This window comes from Muscardinus avellanarius, assembly GCF_963383645.1.
Source record: "Muscardinus avellanarius genome assembly, chromosome: X".
Taxonomy (NCBI): Eukaryota; Metazoa; Chordata; class Mammalia; order Rodentia; family Gliridae; genus Muscardinus; species Muscardinus avellanarius.
Genome location: NC_137792.1, coordinates 81298625 through 81316983, shown reverse-complemented (window position 1 = coordinate 81316983; position 18359 = coordinate 81298625). Strand labels below are relative to the sequence as shown.

General features: G+C 37.9%; 1 protein-coding gene across 3 annotated transcripts in view; it reads right to left on the bottom strand.

The window, feature by feature from the left end:
- The window catches only part of TENM1 (teneurin transmembrane protein 1), a gene marked incomplete at both ends in the record, with an annotated part of 892332 nt that continues 873973 nt past the window's right edge, over nt 1-18359 (bottom strand). For all 3 annotated transcript variants that reach the window (XM_080719098.1, XM_080719100.1, XM_080719099.1), the window contains 5 exons: nt 1-759; nt 3220-3362; nt 3931-5151; nt 6194-6581; nt 12871-13167. In XM_080719098.1, coding sequence (XP_080575224.1) covers nt 1-759; nt 3220-3362; nt 3931-5151; nt 6194-6581; nt 12871-13167 — 2808 coding nt within the window. The remainder of the gene's footprint in view (nt 760-3219; nt 3363-3930; nt 5152-6193; nt 6582-12870; nt 13168-18359) is intronic.

Here is an 18359-nt window from a genome sequence, read left to right as displayed (position 1 = left end):
TTACCTCCTGCCTATTTCGCTCTGTCTCATAAAGTGAATATTGTTGGCACTGTCAGAAAGTTCTAAATACTGCTCAACAGACAAAACAAAATACCCATCATAACCTTGTACCCTCCCAGTGCTCAGAAGCTGCTGCTTTTCCCCCTCTGTCCATGCCCGGATCCCTTCTTCCCCTTCTTGCAGCCTTCTTTGTTCCTTAGTCCAGGCCTGAGCAACAGCGCGCTGTCTGGCAATCTCCAACACGTGATTCTTTTCCTCTTCGACAGTTGTCCCATATCGGATGTTGAAACACAGGGCTCCGTGCTGGAGTTGAATATCTGCAAAGCGTCTAGTCCTCCCATTTAACACCGAAGTCATCTGGGACACAGTAACATTGACACCGTTCTCTAGAATCCGCCTCCCCCCAGTGTTACCAATGAGCACCAGATCTTCCTCTAGAGACCCAAGCTTAATGAAGTAGTGAGTGTCCCTTCCCTCTATGGTAAAATGTAGGTTTTCCAGGTAATAAGCATTATTGAGAATGGCAGCAAGCCGTCTGCTATCTTCATTGGCTACTCCTATGATATCAGCAGTTACCATGCCATTTTTGATGGCAAACTTTATACCTTTTCCAAAGACAGAAGGAACTGCAGCAAACCTTGGTTGCTTTCCTCCTTCAAGACATCGTCCCTCATTGTACTGGGGAGTCATAGGAAGTTGGTCCAAGGAAATGAAATTCCTGAGCTGTTTCTGGAGCTCACACTGAATGCCTAGGATTGTCTACAAAAGAAGGCACAGTGCAAAGGTAGCAGAGGTTAGAAACCTGCTATATATTTGGTGATTGTCAAAAGGAAGGGCTAGAAAGGCTGCTTCTTTTTCTGTCCTTTGGTGGTGATTCATTATTAAAAATCAAGCCAAGATTGGAACCTCTTCATCAGAAATTAGGAAAAGAAAATACTAACACGTGACGGATTACCTAGCATTCCTATATCTTGGTTGGGTTGAGTATAAGAAAATACGTTCAAATTTGAGGTCGTGAAATTTCAGAGCCAGAAGGTACTTTTAGTCCAACACCTCCAAAATAGTAATTTTATTTTTATTTATTTATTTATTTATTTATTTATTTATTTATTTATTTATGGGTCTGGGTCTGGAACCCAGGGGCATCCGACCTCCGAGCTACACCCCCTGCCCTATTTTTATTCTTTATTTTGAAACCGGGTCTCATTGAGTTGCAGAGGGCCTCACTAAGTAGCTGAGGCTGTCCGCAAACCGCGATCCTCCAGTCTCAGCCTCTCGAATGCTGGGATTACAGGCATGCGCCACCACGCCCAGCTTATTTTCATCAATTTAAATAACACTAACTACATGTTATAAATTCATGTAGAATAAAACATGAGGTAGAGTGAGATATAAAGAAATGCATAAGTCATAGTTCTTGCTTTCAACAGACTATATGACTATAAATAACTACAGACAAACAGATAGTCACCGATATTTTTAAGTGTGATTTAAAAACCCTTTTAATCAGAGCAATTTTCAAATATGCTAATAAAGAGAAAAAGCTAAAGAACCTCAAAGTATTTATTATAAAGCTTCAGCCATTTTTAACCTTATGCTAAACTTTTTTGTTGTTGTTCTTGTTGCAATTCTGGTGATTGAATCCAGGGGGAATTCTATAACTACACTAAATCTCCAGCCCCTCTTAAAAATTTTTTTAAGGCAGTTGCCTCAGCTAAGGGGCAACCCTTAGTTGTCCAGGCAGGCCCAGAGGACTCTGATCCTCTTGCTTGATCCTCCCCTGGCTAAAATGTGAGTGTGTGTGTGTGTGTGTGTGTGTGTGTGTGTGTGTGTGTTATTAGGAATTGAATGCAGAGGAGTTCTACTTCTGAGCTATACCCTCAGTTCTATTTTATTTTTAATTTGGAAACAGGGCCTAAGTTGCTGAGGGCCTCAGTAAGTTATGGAGGCTTTTCTCAAATCTGCGATCTTCTTGTCTCAGCCTCCCAAGTACTGGGATCACAGGCATGTGCCTGGCTGTGCTAAATTTTTAATTTTAATTTTTACTTTTAATTTTTGTGGCACTGTCAGTTGAACCCAGGGACATTCTATCGCTGAATGACATCCCACAACCCTATTTTATTTTTTATTTTGAAACACAGGGCCTCACTACATTGCAGAGGGCTTCACTAAGTAGCTAAGTCTGGCTATGAACTTGTGATCCTCCTGTTTCAGCCTTCTAAGTACTGGGATTGTAAGTGTGTACCACTATGCCCAGCTCTTTGATAAACTTTTTAAAGAATAACTTTCAAAAGGTTGTGGATTTAGCTTTGTAGGGGAGCACTTTCCCAACACACATAAGTCCCTGGATTTAGTCCCTAGCATAGGGTGGGGGTAATTGGAAGAAAAGACTTTTAATTATAAAAAGCATTTACATATTATATGCTTTTTACAAAAATAGATTAACCTACAGTACCTATTTAGAATTGTTTTTTCCTTATAAAATTTTCACTTAAATTTTAAGTCTTTCTACGGAAATTTCAGTTTTATTTTGTTAAAGCCATTTTTTGAAATTACAGATATTACTAGCTCATTTTTAATTTTTGTACCTTATACTCCTGATTAAATCATCTACTAAATCTGGAATGTTTTGGTATTCCTATTTTTCCAGAGACTTTATCCCTGTAATATTTGTTATTTTGATTATTATGCTTGTATATATTTTATTCATCACAATAATTTTATTCTGTTGTTTTTTGTGTGGTATTGGAGATTGAACCCAGGGGTGTTCTGCCTCTGAGCTACACCCTCACAGCCCTTTTGTATTTTTACTTTTTGTTTTGAAACAAGGTCTTGCTAGGTTGCTGAAAGTCTATTCTCATGCTCTTAAGGCACCATACCCTAAATTATTTGATAGTTGGAATTCTGATGTTTTCATATCTCTTTGTAAACAAATCTATATTTTCCCTTGGGAGCCCATTTCAGAATTTTAAGAGTTCAATTCTTCTTTCCTCTTGTTTACTGCAGCAGGCATCAAGCACCTGTTAGTTTTTCCTATTCCAAATGCTCTAATCCCCTTATCTTTTCTCATGGAAACCTCTTCATAAGTCACACACATTTTAGTGAATATTCCAAAAATCTCAAAAATATTTACGAGCAAATGCATGTTAACACCATATCATAGAGTTAGATGCATATCTGTTTATTCAGCTAAATAGAGATGGTAAAACTTTTACTAACCTTTCCAGAATCCCACTCTTGAGTTTTTGTCTGAAGCTGTAGAAGCTCATAAGTCAATTCCAAATTTTCTAATTCTGGTTTGGGAAACCCAGGTAGTACATTGTGTAACTGGAAACCAAATAGCTCCAACCAACTTCCGATGTCTGTAAGATACACAATTTAGTAGAAAAAAGTTCAAAAAGCACATTCTTTACAACTATTGTTAAAAACTTGAAAGATGCCCCCTCCTGCCTTTGATATGTTTAGGCAATGGGAAAGTAAAATTCCCCCTTGTATGATTCAATCTAAAACATACTATCTTCCCTCCCTAGGAAAACCTTTTGATTTGTGGATAATCCCAGAGACAAGATCAGTTTTTGCTGTGCTACAACTCTTAATGTGCTAGTGGTTCTAGGACTTCATGGACTGTGATATTAGATATATTTCATGCAACACAATCCTTTTTCTTTTATAAAATTACTTTCATAAGCTTTTAAGAGTGAAACTAACGAACAGCTTAAAGGGAAAAAGGTACTGGGATGCAAAAGCATCACGTTTGATGTTAACTTGTGTGTTGTCTCACTCTAAAAACTAAGGAAGAGGTTGAACGCACAGTAACTTGTGGGCTAACTGGCAGAAAGAGGAAACACATTTACAAATAAGATGATCTGATAAGATACATAGCACTGAGTTATCTCAAGATTATCTTAAAGTTTTACACCATTTAAATACCTGTGGTATACTTTGTGACATCTTGAATTTTGCCAACTGGGTAGTTATTTTCAAAGGAGTAGAGGTTGAATGGTTTAGGAAGGAGGTTCAACTGTTTCCATATGTGATGATTAGGTGTTGTCCATCTACCAGCGACAACATCATAATCCCTTTGTCCCAGGTGCACTAATTTAGTAAGGAAATCATAGAGTCCTCCATGAAAGCCAATGATGACCTGAAAGTCTGGGTAAGTATCATGATAGATATCACCATAAGGTGTGTATAATATCTCTTTTATGACTTGCCCTCGACTGCTGAACACAGCTAGTGGGGTGCCGGTATTATCACAGGCAACATAATATTCCTCACCACTGCTTAACTCCATGGCAATAAGGTGACCTTGGAGATCATAATACAAAGATGTAATCTCTGAGCTTGTGTGGTTGTACAGATGAGTAACTCTTATGGGGTTGGCAAGGTCTGCATAAAAGAACTGCAGGTTCTGCCCCAGGCTGGACTTACTGGCCACACGTCGCCCAAGCCCATCATAATAATATTGCACAGTCCAGCCAGAAACCTTATTGTAGGCTTTCTGCAGCAGACCATTAGAATTATATTCAAATATGTCATTTCCCCTTTGCCTCAGAAACCCATCTTCATCCATTTTATACTGAATCTCTCCAAGTCTGGTGATGCGGTCTCGCAGGTCATATCGGAGAGGGGTGAGACGAGCACTATTCCCATGGCTCAAGAGGTTGATGTTTCCGTTCAGATCATAACTGTAACGCCACTGGGTTTTGTCATTTACAGAAACAGTTTGAAGTTGCCCGTCAGCATCATATTCATAGAAGTACCTAGTTATATTGGCATCTACTCCTACCCTTATATCACATATTACCATACGGCCCATATTATCATATTGAATAGTCATCCAGTATGCAATTGCCTTCAGGATTTCATATTGGACTTCGATAACTTGTCCATTGGCACTGAAGATCTTGGTGTGTTTCATCACTGTAGTAGTTATGACCTGATTTAAATCATAATTAATGACACTGAATTTCCCAAACTGCTCTGTTCTACCAGAGACATCAACATATCGGTACAGATCTATAGGCAAAGGGGTTTCATTGATCACAGCTTGCATGCTGGTGACACGGAAGTTGTTGTAGCTGTAGTCAAATCTTGCATTCACAAGACCTTCTTCACTGAACCTGAAAATCTGGCGTCCAATAAGAGGTCCTGTAGGAACCAAAGTAAAAATAATGAGAAAAAAAGTTAAGAGTTAAACGTAGAAAAACCAAAAAGGTCTAGTGTTATTTAGTATTGATGTTTTTACATTCAAAGTGAAATGTTATAAATTGACCTCTGATGTCTTAGGCCTGGGCATATCATTTCATAGATATATATTAATTTAGTGGTAATCACCAATTGTGGAAAATACTGTATAGAATGGTTATAGAATAATTTAATTATCTGGGTGATAAAAATGGCATTATGAGCATGCTTTATTGCTATAATCACTGACAAAATGCTCTCCTTTCATTTAACCTTTTCTACAAAGTTAAAGGGTCAGGTTTTCCATAACACCCAAACATTAAAATAACTGGATATGGGTATGTTATAAACCCAGAGGATGAAATACATTAGAAAGTTCTGACTTTTGTCATAAACCGAGGCATAGATGTTACAGCGGGCTTGAGCTAGTTTTACTGAGACTCAATTTTGCAGGTGCAAAATAGAAAGATATGATAGTGAGTAGGAACATGTATATGGTTAAACTAAGTAATTAGATTGCAACTTTCCTGAGAGCTGAGAAAAAGAAAGGGAAATATATGGTATTTCTATAAGGAATCAGTTTTCTGGAAGACCATAACATGTTTTAAGTTCTTGATAAAAGATAATTTGATAATTAAAGCCTAAGTTTGTGGCATCAGATGTATGTATGTATGTATGTATGTATGTATGTATGTATTTATTTATTTATTGCGGGTCTGGGGATGGAACCCAGGGGCATTCTACCTCTGAGCTACACCCCCTGCCCTATTTTTTATTCTTTATTTTGAAACCGGGTCTCACTGAGTTGCAGAGGGCCTCACTAAGTAGCTGAGGCTGTCCGTGAACTGCGATCCTCCGGTCTCAGCCTCCTGAATGCTGGGATTACAAGCGTGCGACACCACGCCCGGCTACATGTATTCAGATTACTGCTTCTATTTCCAAATGTGGTAATCTAAAATTTTATAAGAAAATTCTGATGGTTTACATATCACCTTTTATAACAAACCTGTTTGCCTGTATCTGATGGTGCAAATGAATCCATCATGCATCAGATGTATTGTCTTAATCACTCCAGAAGACTCTTCATATGTTAATGTGACCTGAGTGGTATCATAGAGAATCTCAGAGAGCCTTGCTTGCTTTGTATACTTGTATAAAACTCTGCGCCCTGTCCCCAGATGCAGAGTCTGCAGCAGTCGGCCATCTCGACTATAGTCTTGGATAAAAGAAGTGCTACTGTCTGGTGGGGTGTAGATGTTCCGGTAGTACCCCACTGAAAGCATGGTTTGTAAGCTGTGGCGCACCATGCTGGGCATGGTTACTGACAGCAGACAGTCTGATTGGTCGTACTCAAAGATATAACGCCGCTGGCTATGTAAGAGAAGCATCACAGACTGAAACGAGAAAAGGCAATATAGCATAGCATGGATCACTGAAGTTGAGGAGGTTAAAGAAAATATACATCCATCCACTAAACACAAACTTATTAAGCACTTACTATGTGCCAGGTGCTAATGGCAGACCCTAGTAGTTGCAGTAGTGCAAAATAGCAGTGTCTATCTTTGTAGAACTTTATAATTTAATGGAGAGGAAAGACAAGTAATCAAGCAATTATAATATATTGTGAAATAAGAGAGGTTGATAAAGAACAGTTAACCCAGACTTGAGGGCCAGAGAAGGCTTCCTTGAGAAAGAGACATCTGAGTTGAGATCTAAAAATGACTTGAGGTTGGCCAGTGAAAGCAGAGAGAGTGGTGGTTAAGGAGAGAGTACTCCTGATATAGTGTTGGGATGGTCTGAATAAGATAATATGGCTATTTCAGAGAAGAAGATAATTTTTTTTTGTGTGTGGTCCTGCGGATTGAACCTAGGGGTATTATATCTCTGAGTATAATAACCCAGACTTATTTTTATTATTATTAATTATTATTTTTACGGTCTCACTAAGTTGAAGAGGACGTTACCTAAGTAGCTGTTGCTGACCATCAACCTGTGGTCCTCCTGTCTCAGCCTCCCAAGTATTGTGATTACAAGTGTATATCACCACAACTGGCATGTTAAGTTTAAATATAGATGTAGAAGGAACACTGTTTTAGGGGAGGAACTCTAATTCACTAGTCTAGAAATCTCATCTTTCAGTGAAGATAAAACTGTTTCACCCTCGGACATTCTGATATAACTCCCTAAGGGTGAGTTATCCCTCCTCTTTTGAGAGTGACCTTATCAAGTAAAAATATTTAGTTGAGCTTTATTTTATAAACTCTGTGTAGGTATTTTTCACTTTCTACATGCAAATTATATAAATTTTATAGATGTGAATTATATAAGCACATATATTTAAAACTTCTAAATTAGAAATTATGTTCAAATATTAAATGTGATTTTTGAAACTGCATATTCTCCCTACCCTCCTGGGAATTACTGATTTTGAGTCACACATCAGAACCATAAAGTCAAAGTGAGTGGTCATTTGCTCATTTCATCATTCTTTTCCACCAGTTCTGTTTACTCAGAGGTGGGTACAGAAATCCTGTCAGTTTGTACAGGACTACCTGTAGCTCTCTATGGCCTGTAATTTTATACTGTAACCTCTAAAAACTCTTGTAACAAAAGGTGGAAGAACTGGAAATCCTGCATAGACTGGAAGACATGAAAGGAGAATTGCTTCCCTTGATCAAGGCAGAATTGAATAGAAGCAGCATGAATTTTTTCCCCTATGAATGGAGTAGCATGTGGTAGGCGGTGGGAGCAGAGGGGCTTTATACAGGAATTGGTAGAAAATGCCTTCTCATTATGTCTATGCTGAAGGTAAAATTCCCCTGCACCTTTTTATTCTCTTCTCTCAAATGGTCATGGAAAAATGACATCAGTCACCTGTGATGTGGGCCAAGAACAATCACCATATGGCCCCCACACATTATTTAGTACCATCCTGTCCAGGCCATGCCTTTTCCAGTTGCTGTACTGCCTTACCAATACATTTATAGCACATTGTTATGGCATTCTCTCTGTTCTCATCCTCCAGCCTGCAGTAAACCACTGCCTGAACACTGTTCCTAGGTGGTGCTGATGCTGTGCTGTCTCTAAAACTCCCTGGTTTGTTTTAAAGCTTCCTGCCAATGTTAGAAGTATGGATAATGGGATTAACAACCACATAAATGTAACTTTTGTGTTGTTATAATGCCATTTAGATTTCATTTGGCTGCTTTTCACATTGGGTGGGTATTATCATTAGTTTGTTCAAAAACAATGCTTATGAGTCTATTCAATGTCCAGTATTGCTGCAGTATAGAAAGCCATTTCTTATTAATCCAAATAACAGAGTGGGAGGATTTTATTCTTTTAGTTGATTGTTATATCCTAAAAGATTTTTTTAAAGAAAAAAAAAAAGGAACAGTCATGGCTGTATACTTATTTGAACAAGAATAGAAATGAAAGTAGAAATTTGAAAAGTTGAAGCACTCGAATGACCTCCAGATGGCAGTGTGGAGGTCAGCTCAATGCTCAAGCCAAGATTGCATCTGTCCCTGTAAGCAGGCTTTGAAAACCTCAGCCCCAAATAGGCAATTTTATGTAAATGTGTAAGACTAAAGCATCTTATTAATGATTATAAAATATATTTAAATGAATTTTAAAAATGAATTTTGTAAGAATAATTTTGGGAAGCCGAAAGATTTACATTTATAGTAATACAAAATTTTAATCCCATAAGTCTTTATAATATAATTAACAGAGAAGTATCATAAATCAAGAGAATTAATGACCACACAGAGAAAATTTAAGAAACAAGAAATGATTTTTAATATAGAAGAGATCATTTAAGCAACTGCAGCCATTATCCAAATAATTATTTTTTTTCTCCTAATGGTTACAAACTATTATGCACAAAAATGAAATGCATAATTTTCACTTATTTTAGAGAGAGGTCAAACTATCTTTGCAAAATTTTTGCATGCTAAGTGAAAAATGTGCTGTTTTTTCTTATATCATGACAAGCATGACAAGCAAATTTACAGAGGCAATATAAGAAGTATTTTGGGGTGAAAAAGACACATTTTAAAGTTTGAGAATTCTTATCTTAAAACATACCACAACAACCAGCCTCTTTGTCCCTGCTCTGCCCCTGCCCTACTAAAAGGACGTGCTAGCAAAGGCCATGTTAAGGAAAGGACTGGGATGAACACAAAGAATTCCGGAACAACAAAAAGGTGCTGCAAAGATTACATGTAAATCCAATTTTAGTGAATTCAGTATTCTTTTTTTGTCCTTGAATCATAATTTCAATATGCTTTAATTTCTTCTTTTTTGGTATTGGGAATGGAACCCAGGGACATTCTAACTCTAAGCTATACTCCCAGCCCTACTTTTTATTCTTTATTTTGAAACAGAGTCTCACTATGTTGTGGAGGGCCTCACTAAGTAGTTGAGGCTGTCCACAAACCTGTGACCTCCTGTCTCAGCCTCCCAAGTACTGGGATTACAAGTGTGCACCACCACATCCAGCTCACTATGCTTTAATTTCTTATATCCCTTTCCATGTCTTCCCTTTATTTTGTTTTTTTTTCCCCTGTGTTTTGATTTACCTTCAAGTGGCAGTAAGTGCTAGGCTAACATTTAAATTCTCTTGTTTGGTGCTTGATTTTATTTCATTTAATCACCATATCTATTCAGTAATTTAGTTATTATCACTGGTAATAATATTAATAAAACCAATTTCATGATATGTAATTTTTAAAAAGTAAGGAACTATTCCATAATTATGTGTTATTTTACGTTTTGAGTTTGTAGAATTGCTTAGAGAACAAATTTAACTTGAAAGACAAGTTTGAAGATAACTAAAGGGCAAAATGATTTGGCTTGTCTTATCGGTCACTAAATTAGTAGCTGGAGGTCACTTATGGTTTTTTCTTGCTTTCTTTCCTTCTTTCTTTCTTTTGCTTTCTTTCTCTTTCTTTCTTTTTGTGGTACTAGGGACTGAAATCAGGAGTATTCTACCTGTAAGCCATACACTCAGCCCTATTTTATTTTTTTAATTTTGAAACAGGATTTCACTAAATTGTGGAGTCCCTCTATAAGTTGCTGAGGCTGGTCATGAACCTACGATCCTCCCGTCTCAGTCCTCCCAGTACTGGGATTACAATCGTGTGTCACCATGCCCAGCTACTGTGTTTTTTTTTGATACATTATTTTAAGTCAATAATGTTTTACTTCATTTTATTTTAGTGGTACTGAGAAGTGAACTCAGGGGCATTCTACCTCTGAGCTACACCTCCAGCCCTATTTTATCTTTATTTTAAAACAAAGTTTCAGTTTTAGTTTAAAAAGTTTTAGTTTAAAACTAAAGTAGCTGAGGTTGGACATGAACTTGTGATCATCTTGTCATCCATCACACCCTGCTAAGGTATTACTTCTGTTCACTGTAAACACTGACACACTCATAAGTGTTTTTTGTTTGTTTAGCATTTTTTTTAAAGAAAGGAATAGCTGCCCACTAAGCTTCTACAGCAAAGAGAACTCAAAGTTTGCTTCACACATTTCTTTGCTTGAATAAAATTTTCTTGTGGTACTGGGGTTGGAACCCAGAGGCTTTCTAACTTTGGGCTGTACTCCCAGACCTATTTTATATTTTATTTGGAAACAGGGTCTCACTAAGTTGCAGAGAGCCTCACTAAGTAGCTGAGGCTGGCTTTGAATCTGTGCAATCCTCCTATCTCAGCCTCCCAAGCACAGGCATTACAAGCATGTGCCACCATGCCTGGCAGGTGCTTTAATAAATTTGATGAAATAATCATCTAATTCAGAAAAGAGAAATATTAAGATATGTTATTGGTGTCAGAGAAGCCTGCAAGCTCAGCAGAAATTTAAATTTTCAATTGACTCTTTTGGTATTGTATAGAGAGCCTAAAGGGAAAGTCTTAGGGGATCTAGATGTGACTGTAGAAAGTTAGCAGTTGATCACACTCTGGTGCCATTGAGGCTGGGGTTATCACTTCAAAACTGCCCATGTGCTGGGCGTGGTGGCACAGCTTATAATACCTGCGCTTGGAGGGTGAAGACAGGAGGATCGTGCAGGTTCGAAGGCAGCCTTGCTGGCTTAAGAGACCCTGTTTCCAAATAAAAATATAAAAAAATAGGTCTGGGAGTGTAGCCCGGAGATAGAAGGGTTTTCAGGAGCCCCAGTACCACTACCAAAAAACAAAACAAAACAAAACAAAACAACTGCCTATGCTCTTCAGGAGCACTGGCTACTTCATTGATCACATCTGGAACTTCTGCAAGCAGAGCAAACCCATCTTCGTTTCTGCACAACGAACTTGGCCAATATTCTGTTAACAATCAGTGGCATCTTTGCATCTGCAGGTCATTGCGATAAGTCTTAAGGGACACTGTGTCTGTGTATGTATACCACCAAGTATTTGGATTCAATGAATGTCTTAACAACTTTGGCAGTTCTTGGACCTTAATTATAGAATTTTGTCAGCCATTTTTGTAATAGAAATTTAAAAGAAAACCTTGCTCTATATGATCTGGATTTTCTTTTTAGTGCAGAGGATGGATTGTAGATGATAAATTTCTTCAGAAGAAAAAGACACAGGGTGGATACAGTAAAGGGTACAAAATTATCTCCTTTTCTTTTGGCTCCGAGTGAACTTTGCTTTATCTCCTATACATATTCAACTCTGTAAATTCTCTAGCAACTGACTCTGAGAAGTAGTAAAAGAGTTTTACAATAACATATAATTGCCACACTATTTTTTTACATTGAGGGGTGTACTATAAAGGCCTGGCATCATTTGGCACAAATAGTGATATTTTACCATATGAACTATGAGCTCCTGTGACTTTTCTAAGAACTTCTATGGGTTGCCTTATGCTGATTTTCCTTGAATCCTTAAGGCAAACTTTTCTGACATTTCCAAGAAATAAATTCAGGACTGATGAATTCAGTTGAATGAATAAATTTGGGGAAAAAGAGGCACTACCTTAGGAGATCACATGGAGATGGCTAGGAGAGGTCAATTGTTCTTATTGTTCTCTGGTAACAATTTTTCTGTGTAGGGGCTGATGTGTGTAAATATTTCCTGTGGTGGGATTAATTTTTTCTCTCTATTTGCCAGACAGAGGCCCCAAGGTGTCACTATGGATGCTACAAGAGACTCACTATACACAAAAAGTCTGTTACCAATGAGGCCTCCCTGCCACCATTCCCTCAAGCTGATTACTTTTGAAAACTAGTCCTCAAATGTATACAACTAAAATTTCACTGACTATGCTAACAAATTAGAATTCCTTATCCACTGGGACAAAGGTCCTTTACTGGGGCTGAGATAAATTAACACACAGTTGTATAATTTTCTAGCTATTTTCCCTCAGTATGAGCTTTCATAATAATAAAGATAACTTTTCAAGAACTTGAACAAACATGCTCAGAAAAAGAGAAGGAGAAGCCATTATACTGACTTCAATTTGAAAGAGTATGTAGAAGAGGATGGGATTGGGAAATTCTTCAGCTGAAAAAATGGCTTGTCCTTATAGGTTTGCCATTTATTGTTGTTATCGTACAGGAGAGCTAGAACATAGATTTTTTTCTCCTGTAGATCCTCAACAATATAGGCAATTAGGGCTACTTTTAATATTCTCATTCAAAAACGTGAAACTAGCTTTTTCCCTTCACATACTTACCTTTTCTAAGTAGGTATAGCTCCATATTTTCCCATCAGCCCAAGTTCTTGAAATTATTTTTCCACTCTGGTCATATTCCATTTTTTCATTCCATGTTCCTCTTTGAATGAAAGTAACCAATCCCGAAAGTGAATATGTGATGTTCACTTCATTATATCTGCTTACAGGAGACCATAGAATAGGTCGTCCAGTCTGGTCATAAAGAATTCGAAGGGTGAATTTTCGATGGTCATCATAGATCTTTCCTGTGCGGGTAATATGATCAAAATCTATGGAGAGTAGATTTCTGTTATGGGCCTACAAAAAAGAGATACACAATACATTTTAAGTACTGTCTTGATTTCTATTGAGTGTAATCACTACCCTAAAGCTTTTCCTGATTCTGCAATGATGGAGCCTCTCTAAACTATGAAACCTTGCGGCTTCACATTCCTCAGATGCCAATTATCTTTCTCTCCTCTCCAGATGTATACCCCTTGAGGGCCAAAGCTACATGTTATTGTCTGGGATGGTACCTGGCATTTTCTCCACCTTCAATATATGATTATTAATTTTCCTCCAAACTCAAGTGAACTGTCATAATTTTCAGTAATTATGCAATCTTATTTAGGTGAGTCAGTGAGTCCACCTACTGAAGAGTGGGTCTTCCTAGCTGTTTTTTCCTTTTTCTCAATCAAGTGGTTAAAACATAGAATGGTGCATTGTGTATCCAATCAGAAATCAGAAAAGAAAATCATAAAAAAGGAATATGGTGAGCCCTTGTTATGTGTATATGTATGTATATGTGTATAATTTTGTACTGGGAATTGAACCCAGAGGCATTCTATGTCTGACTATATGCTCACTCCTTTTTAATTTTGTCTTTGAAATAGGGTCTTTCTAGGTTGCTGAGAGTCTTGCCACATTGTGGAGGCTGTCCTCAAAGTTGCAGTCTCAGCTTTTCAAGCACTAGTATTACAGGCATGCACCACTCCTCTCTAATTTATACAGAGATTCCCATCTTTGGATTCCTTTGTCACCTGGTCATAGTGAATTTTATATCTATACAAGGAACTCAGAACCCTCTCAACAATATTTCATTTTGAGCCCAGCAGGTAAATGTGGTAAATGTTGGCAGGTGCCCCAGCATTGCAAGGATAACATGAGTAACTGGTTAAAATTGAATTCTACGTTTAAAAACAATTCATAGTTTTGCTTGGTTCTGGTTTGAGGCTTCTCCTACTGCATGATAGCATTATGTCCAGACACCTTAAAACCTTGCAGTTGAGCTAGAGTGAGCCTGATTCAAGGGACTTTGAATTAGATTCCATGAAAAGACAGCATTCAGTGGGGCCTTATTCTGATGAAAGCCAGCTTAGGACATACATGAAATAACCAAATTACTAAATGACTTGGTAAAAAATGAAAACTCAGCAAAGATTTAACAAGGTTTACAAAGTCACTGGACAACTGACTTGAACTTTTCTGCTGCAGCAAGTAATGTCAGGGTTTGGCAGATCCACCAGTAACTTCTGCTATGACTAGCTAATGAGAGCACAGACACTTAGAAGACACAATACTTAGCTAGACATAGTGACACATTCCTATAATTCCAGTATCTGGGAGGCTAAGACAGGAAGATTGGAGGTTTGAGGCCAGTCTCAGCAACATAGTGAGACCCACAGCAACTTAGTGAGACTCTGTTTCCAAGTTAAAAAAAAAATTAAAGGGCTGGGGTTCAGAGGTTGGATGGCTTTGGTTCAGTTCCCAGTACCCCAAACAAGACAGACAAAACACTCAAGTGGTTCTTCTGTATTTGACTTTTACCATGAAAGAAGTTCAGTCCCTGCTATCCAGTGTGCTGCAGAAGGCTATTGGAAAGGGTATCTCTGAAAGGAAGGAGACTTTAGAAAGGACTTTTAGCTGGGCATGGTGGCACATGCTTGTAATCTCAGTTCTTGAGACAGGAGGATCACAGGTTTGAAGACAGCCTCAGCTACTTAGTGAGGCCCTCTGCAACTTAGAGCCACCCTTTTTCAAAATAAAATATAGCACTGGGGGTGTATCTTGGGGGTAGAATGTCCCAGGGTTCAATCCCCATTACTGAAAAAGAAGAAGGGCTCTTAAAATGTATTTTTTCTCCTGACTTCCAGGAAGACAGCGACAAAGAAAAGCAGGGTTTATGAGTCCTGCTAACACTCAATCTCTATTGCTACAAAATCAGCACTTTACATAATCAGAAAACACTATCAGTAGAGAAATAAAAACTATAAATACAAGGGACAGAGAAAAAGAAGATTAGAAGAACAACCAGAGAGCAGAAAAGAAACTTGCTCTCCTTCCGATGGCAAGAGCTGTGCCAGCACCATCTTGCCTCACAGCACTAGGCTCCAAAGAAGAAAAGGTAAACAAGGAGCTGAAGTGAGCAGGTGCGGATCAGTCTGTTGTAATTCAGCAGTTCTTTCAGTGAAAGACTGTCTAAAACTTCCAGTGGCCAAGCTCATCATGCTGTCCAGGGATTCATAGTGGAGCTCAAAACCAGAAAAGAAATACAGTAGCCTCATGGCTGAGGGCAGGGCAGTGGTGCCATATTGCAAGCAGAGGCAGTGAGTTCACCATACATGTGAGAGCTCCAGACCAGCAGGCACCAAAAACGTAAGTGAAATTGTAGCCCCTACAGGATAAATCCCAGTGTTGTACCTCCAGGGACTCACACAGCTTTGTTAAACTCCCTGGGTCTGAGATACTGCAATTCAACCCAATGAAGGAGTAGTAGTGGCAGAGATACCACACCCTAGTCACAGCTCCCTGTGGGAAAACACCCAGGCTGGCACCACCAGGGTCTCACGTATCCTCGACTAACTCCCTGGGTCTGAGACTTTGCAATATAACCCAGTAAAGGAGTAGTGGTGATTGAGATTACCACAAACTCCAGAGATCCAGAGCACCATAAGTGAAGTCATGGTGACCTGGAGAAGAAACCAGAGAAGGCACAAACTTCAGAAATCATAAGGAGGAATAACAATGGAGCAATGAGCTCCTACAACCCCACAATATCAGAACCTGATAATAGAGAAATGTACAGATCTCCAGAAGATAAAATAAGGAGTGTAACTGTAGAAATAAAACAGGACTTTCAAAAAGATTATAGAGAGTCTGAAAGAAATAAAGGATGCAATCATTGAAGTAAAGGCATTAATTCAAACTATAAAAAATCGATTGTACCACATGAAGAATAGAATCTCGCTTCTGGAAGATGATCACTCAAAACACAAATGCGTAGTTTATAACATAGAAAAAACAATTTGACAGCAGGAATTGGACACTGAAGAAATATGGGCCCATTTTAAGAGAGCTAACCTAAGAATAATCAGAATACAGGAGGGAAAAGAAGTTACAACCAAAGGGATCAATAATCTCTTCAAAGAAGTAATAGCAGAAAAATTTCCAAACATAGAGCAAGAGGTTGATACACAGATTCAGCAAACTTATAGAACTCCCTTTAGACAAGATCAGAGAAAAGGTTTCGCATGCCATATAATAGTCAAAATGACGTATGTAAAAGCCAAGTAGAGAATCTTAAAGGCAACAAAAACAAAAGGCCAAGTGACATTCAGAGGCAAACCAATTAGAATCACTACAGACTTCCCAAACCAAATTGTGGAAACCAGAAGAGTCTGGAGTAACAACTGCCAGCCAAAAATTTCCTTCCCAGCAAAACTATCTTTCAAATTAGATGGGGAAATAAGAAGCTTCCATGACAAACAGAAACTGAAGGAATTTATGTCTTCAAAATCAGCACTAGAGAAAATACTCAAAGAGATTAACTACAAAGAAGAAAAAGGTAATACACACCAGAACCAGAGAAAGAAGAATTTCCATCCAGCAGACATAAGCAAAAAATAATAAACAGTATATCAAACAGAAATATAAACTTAACATATTAGGAATTAAAAATCATCTCTCAATAATCACTCTGAATATAAGTGGCCTCAACTCCCCAATAAAAAGACATAAAGTGGCAAAATGGATAAAAACCAGAATCCATCTATCTGCTGCTTGCAAGAAATGCACCTTACGAGTAAAGATAATAACAAACTTAAGGTAAAGGGCTGGTGTAAGGTAATCCAGGCTAATGGAACTTGAAGGCAAGCAGGAATAACAACTATGATATCAGACAAGTTAGACTTCAAGCCAAAACTTATTAGAAGAGACAAAGAAGGTCATATTTCACTTGTAAAAGGAACAATCCAGCAAGAGGAAATAACAATAATCAACATCTATATCCCAAACATAGGTGCAGCTACTTTCATAAAACAAACTCTTTGTGACATGAAGTCACACATAAATCCCAATACAATAATACTGGGAGACTTCAACACCCCTCTCACATCATTAGACTGATCTTCCAGACAAAAGGTCAGTAAAAGCTGGGCATGGTGGTGCACGCTTGTACTCTCTGCACGTGGGAGGCAGAGAAAAAAGGATCACGCAGGTTTGAAGCCAGCCGTGCTGGCTTAAGAGACCCTGGTTCCACATAAAAGTATAAAAATATGTCTGGGAGTGTAGCCCGTGAGAGTGGAGCCAGAGGTAGAAGGGCTTCCAGGAACCCCAGTACCACCACCACAAACAACCCCAAAAGGTCAGTAAAGATGCCTCAGAACTAAAGAACACCACTAATGAAATGGACCTGTTTGACACATACAGAATATTTCACCCAACTACAGTGGAATTTACATTTTTCTCAGCTGCACACAGAACGTTCTCCAACATAAATCATATCCTGTGCCACAAAATGAGCACTAGCAAATTAAAAAATGTTACATACTTCCCTGTGTCCTTTCAGACCATAATGGAATGAAACTAGAAATAAACTATAAGAAGACCCAGAGAAACAACATAAATATGTGGAGACTGAACACCACACTTCTGAATAAAGAATGGGTCATAGAAGATGTAAGAGGTGAAATCAAGAAATTTCTAGAAATAAATGAAAATAAAGATACAACATATCAAAACCTCTGAGACACTTTGAAGCCAGTATTAAAAGGAAAATTTATAGTACTGAGTGCTCACATAAGAAAAACAGAAAATCTTCAAATAAATAACCTAATGACACACCGCAAAGCCCTTGAAAATCAGGAACAATCAAACCCCAAAGCCAGTAGAAGACAGGAATTATTAAAATTAGAGCAGAAATTAACAAAGTAGAGAATTAAAAAAACAATACAGAAAAAACCTTAAAAGCTGGTTTCTAAAAAAAAATTATCAAGATAGATAAACCACTAGCCAATCTAGCTATAAAGAAGAGAGAACCAACCTAAATTATGAAGATAAGAAATGAAAACGGAGACATTACTACTGACAGTGTAGAAATCCAGAGTATTATCAGAAACTACTTTGAAAAACTAGACTCCAACAAAATGGAAGATCTGGAGGAAATTGTCAACATTCTAGATAAATACAACCTTCCTAAATGGAGTCAAGAAGATATAGAAAATTGAAACCAA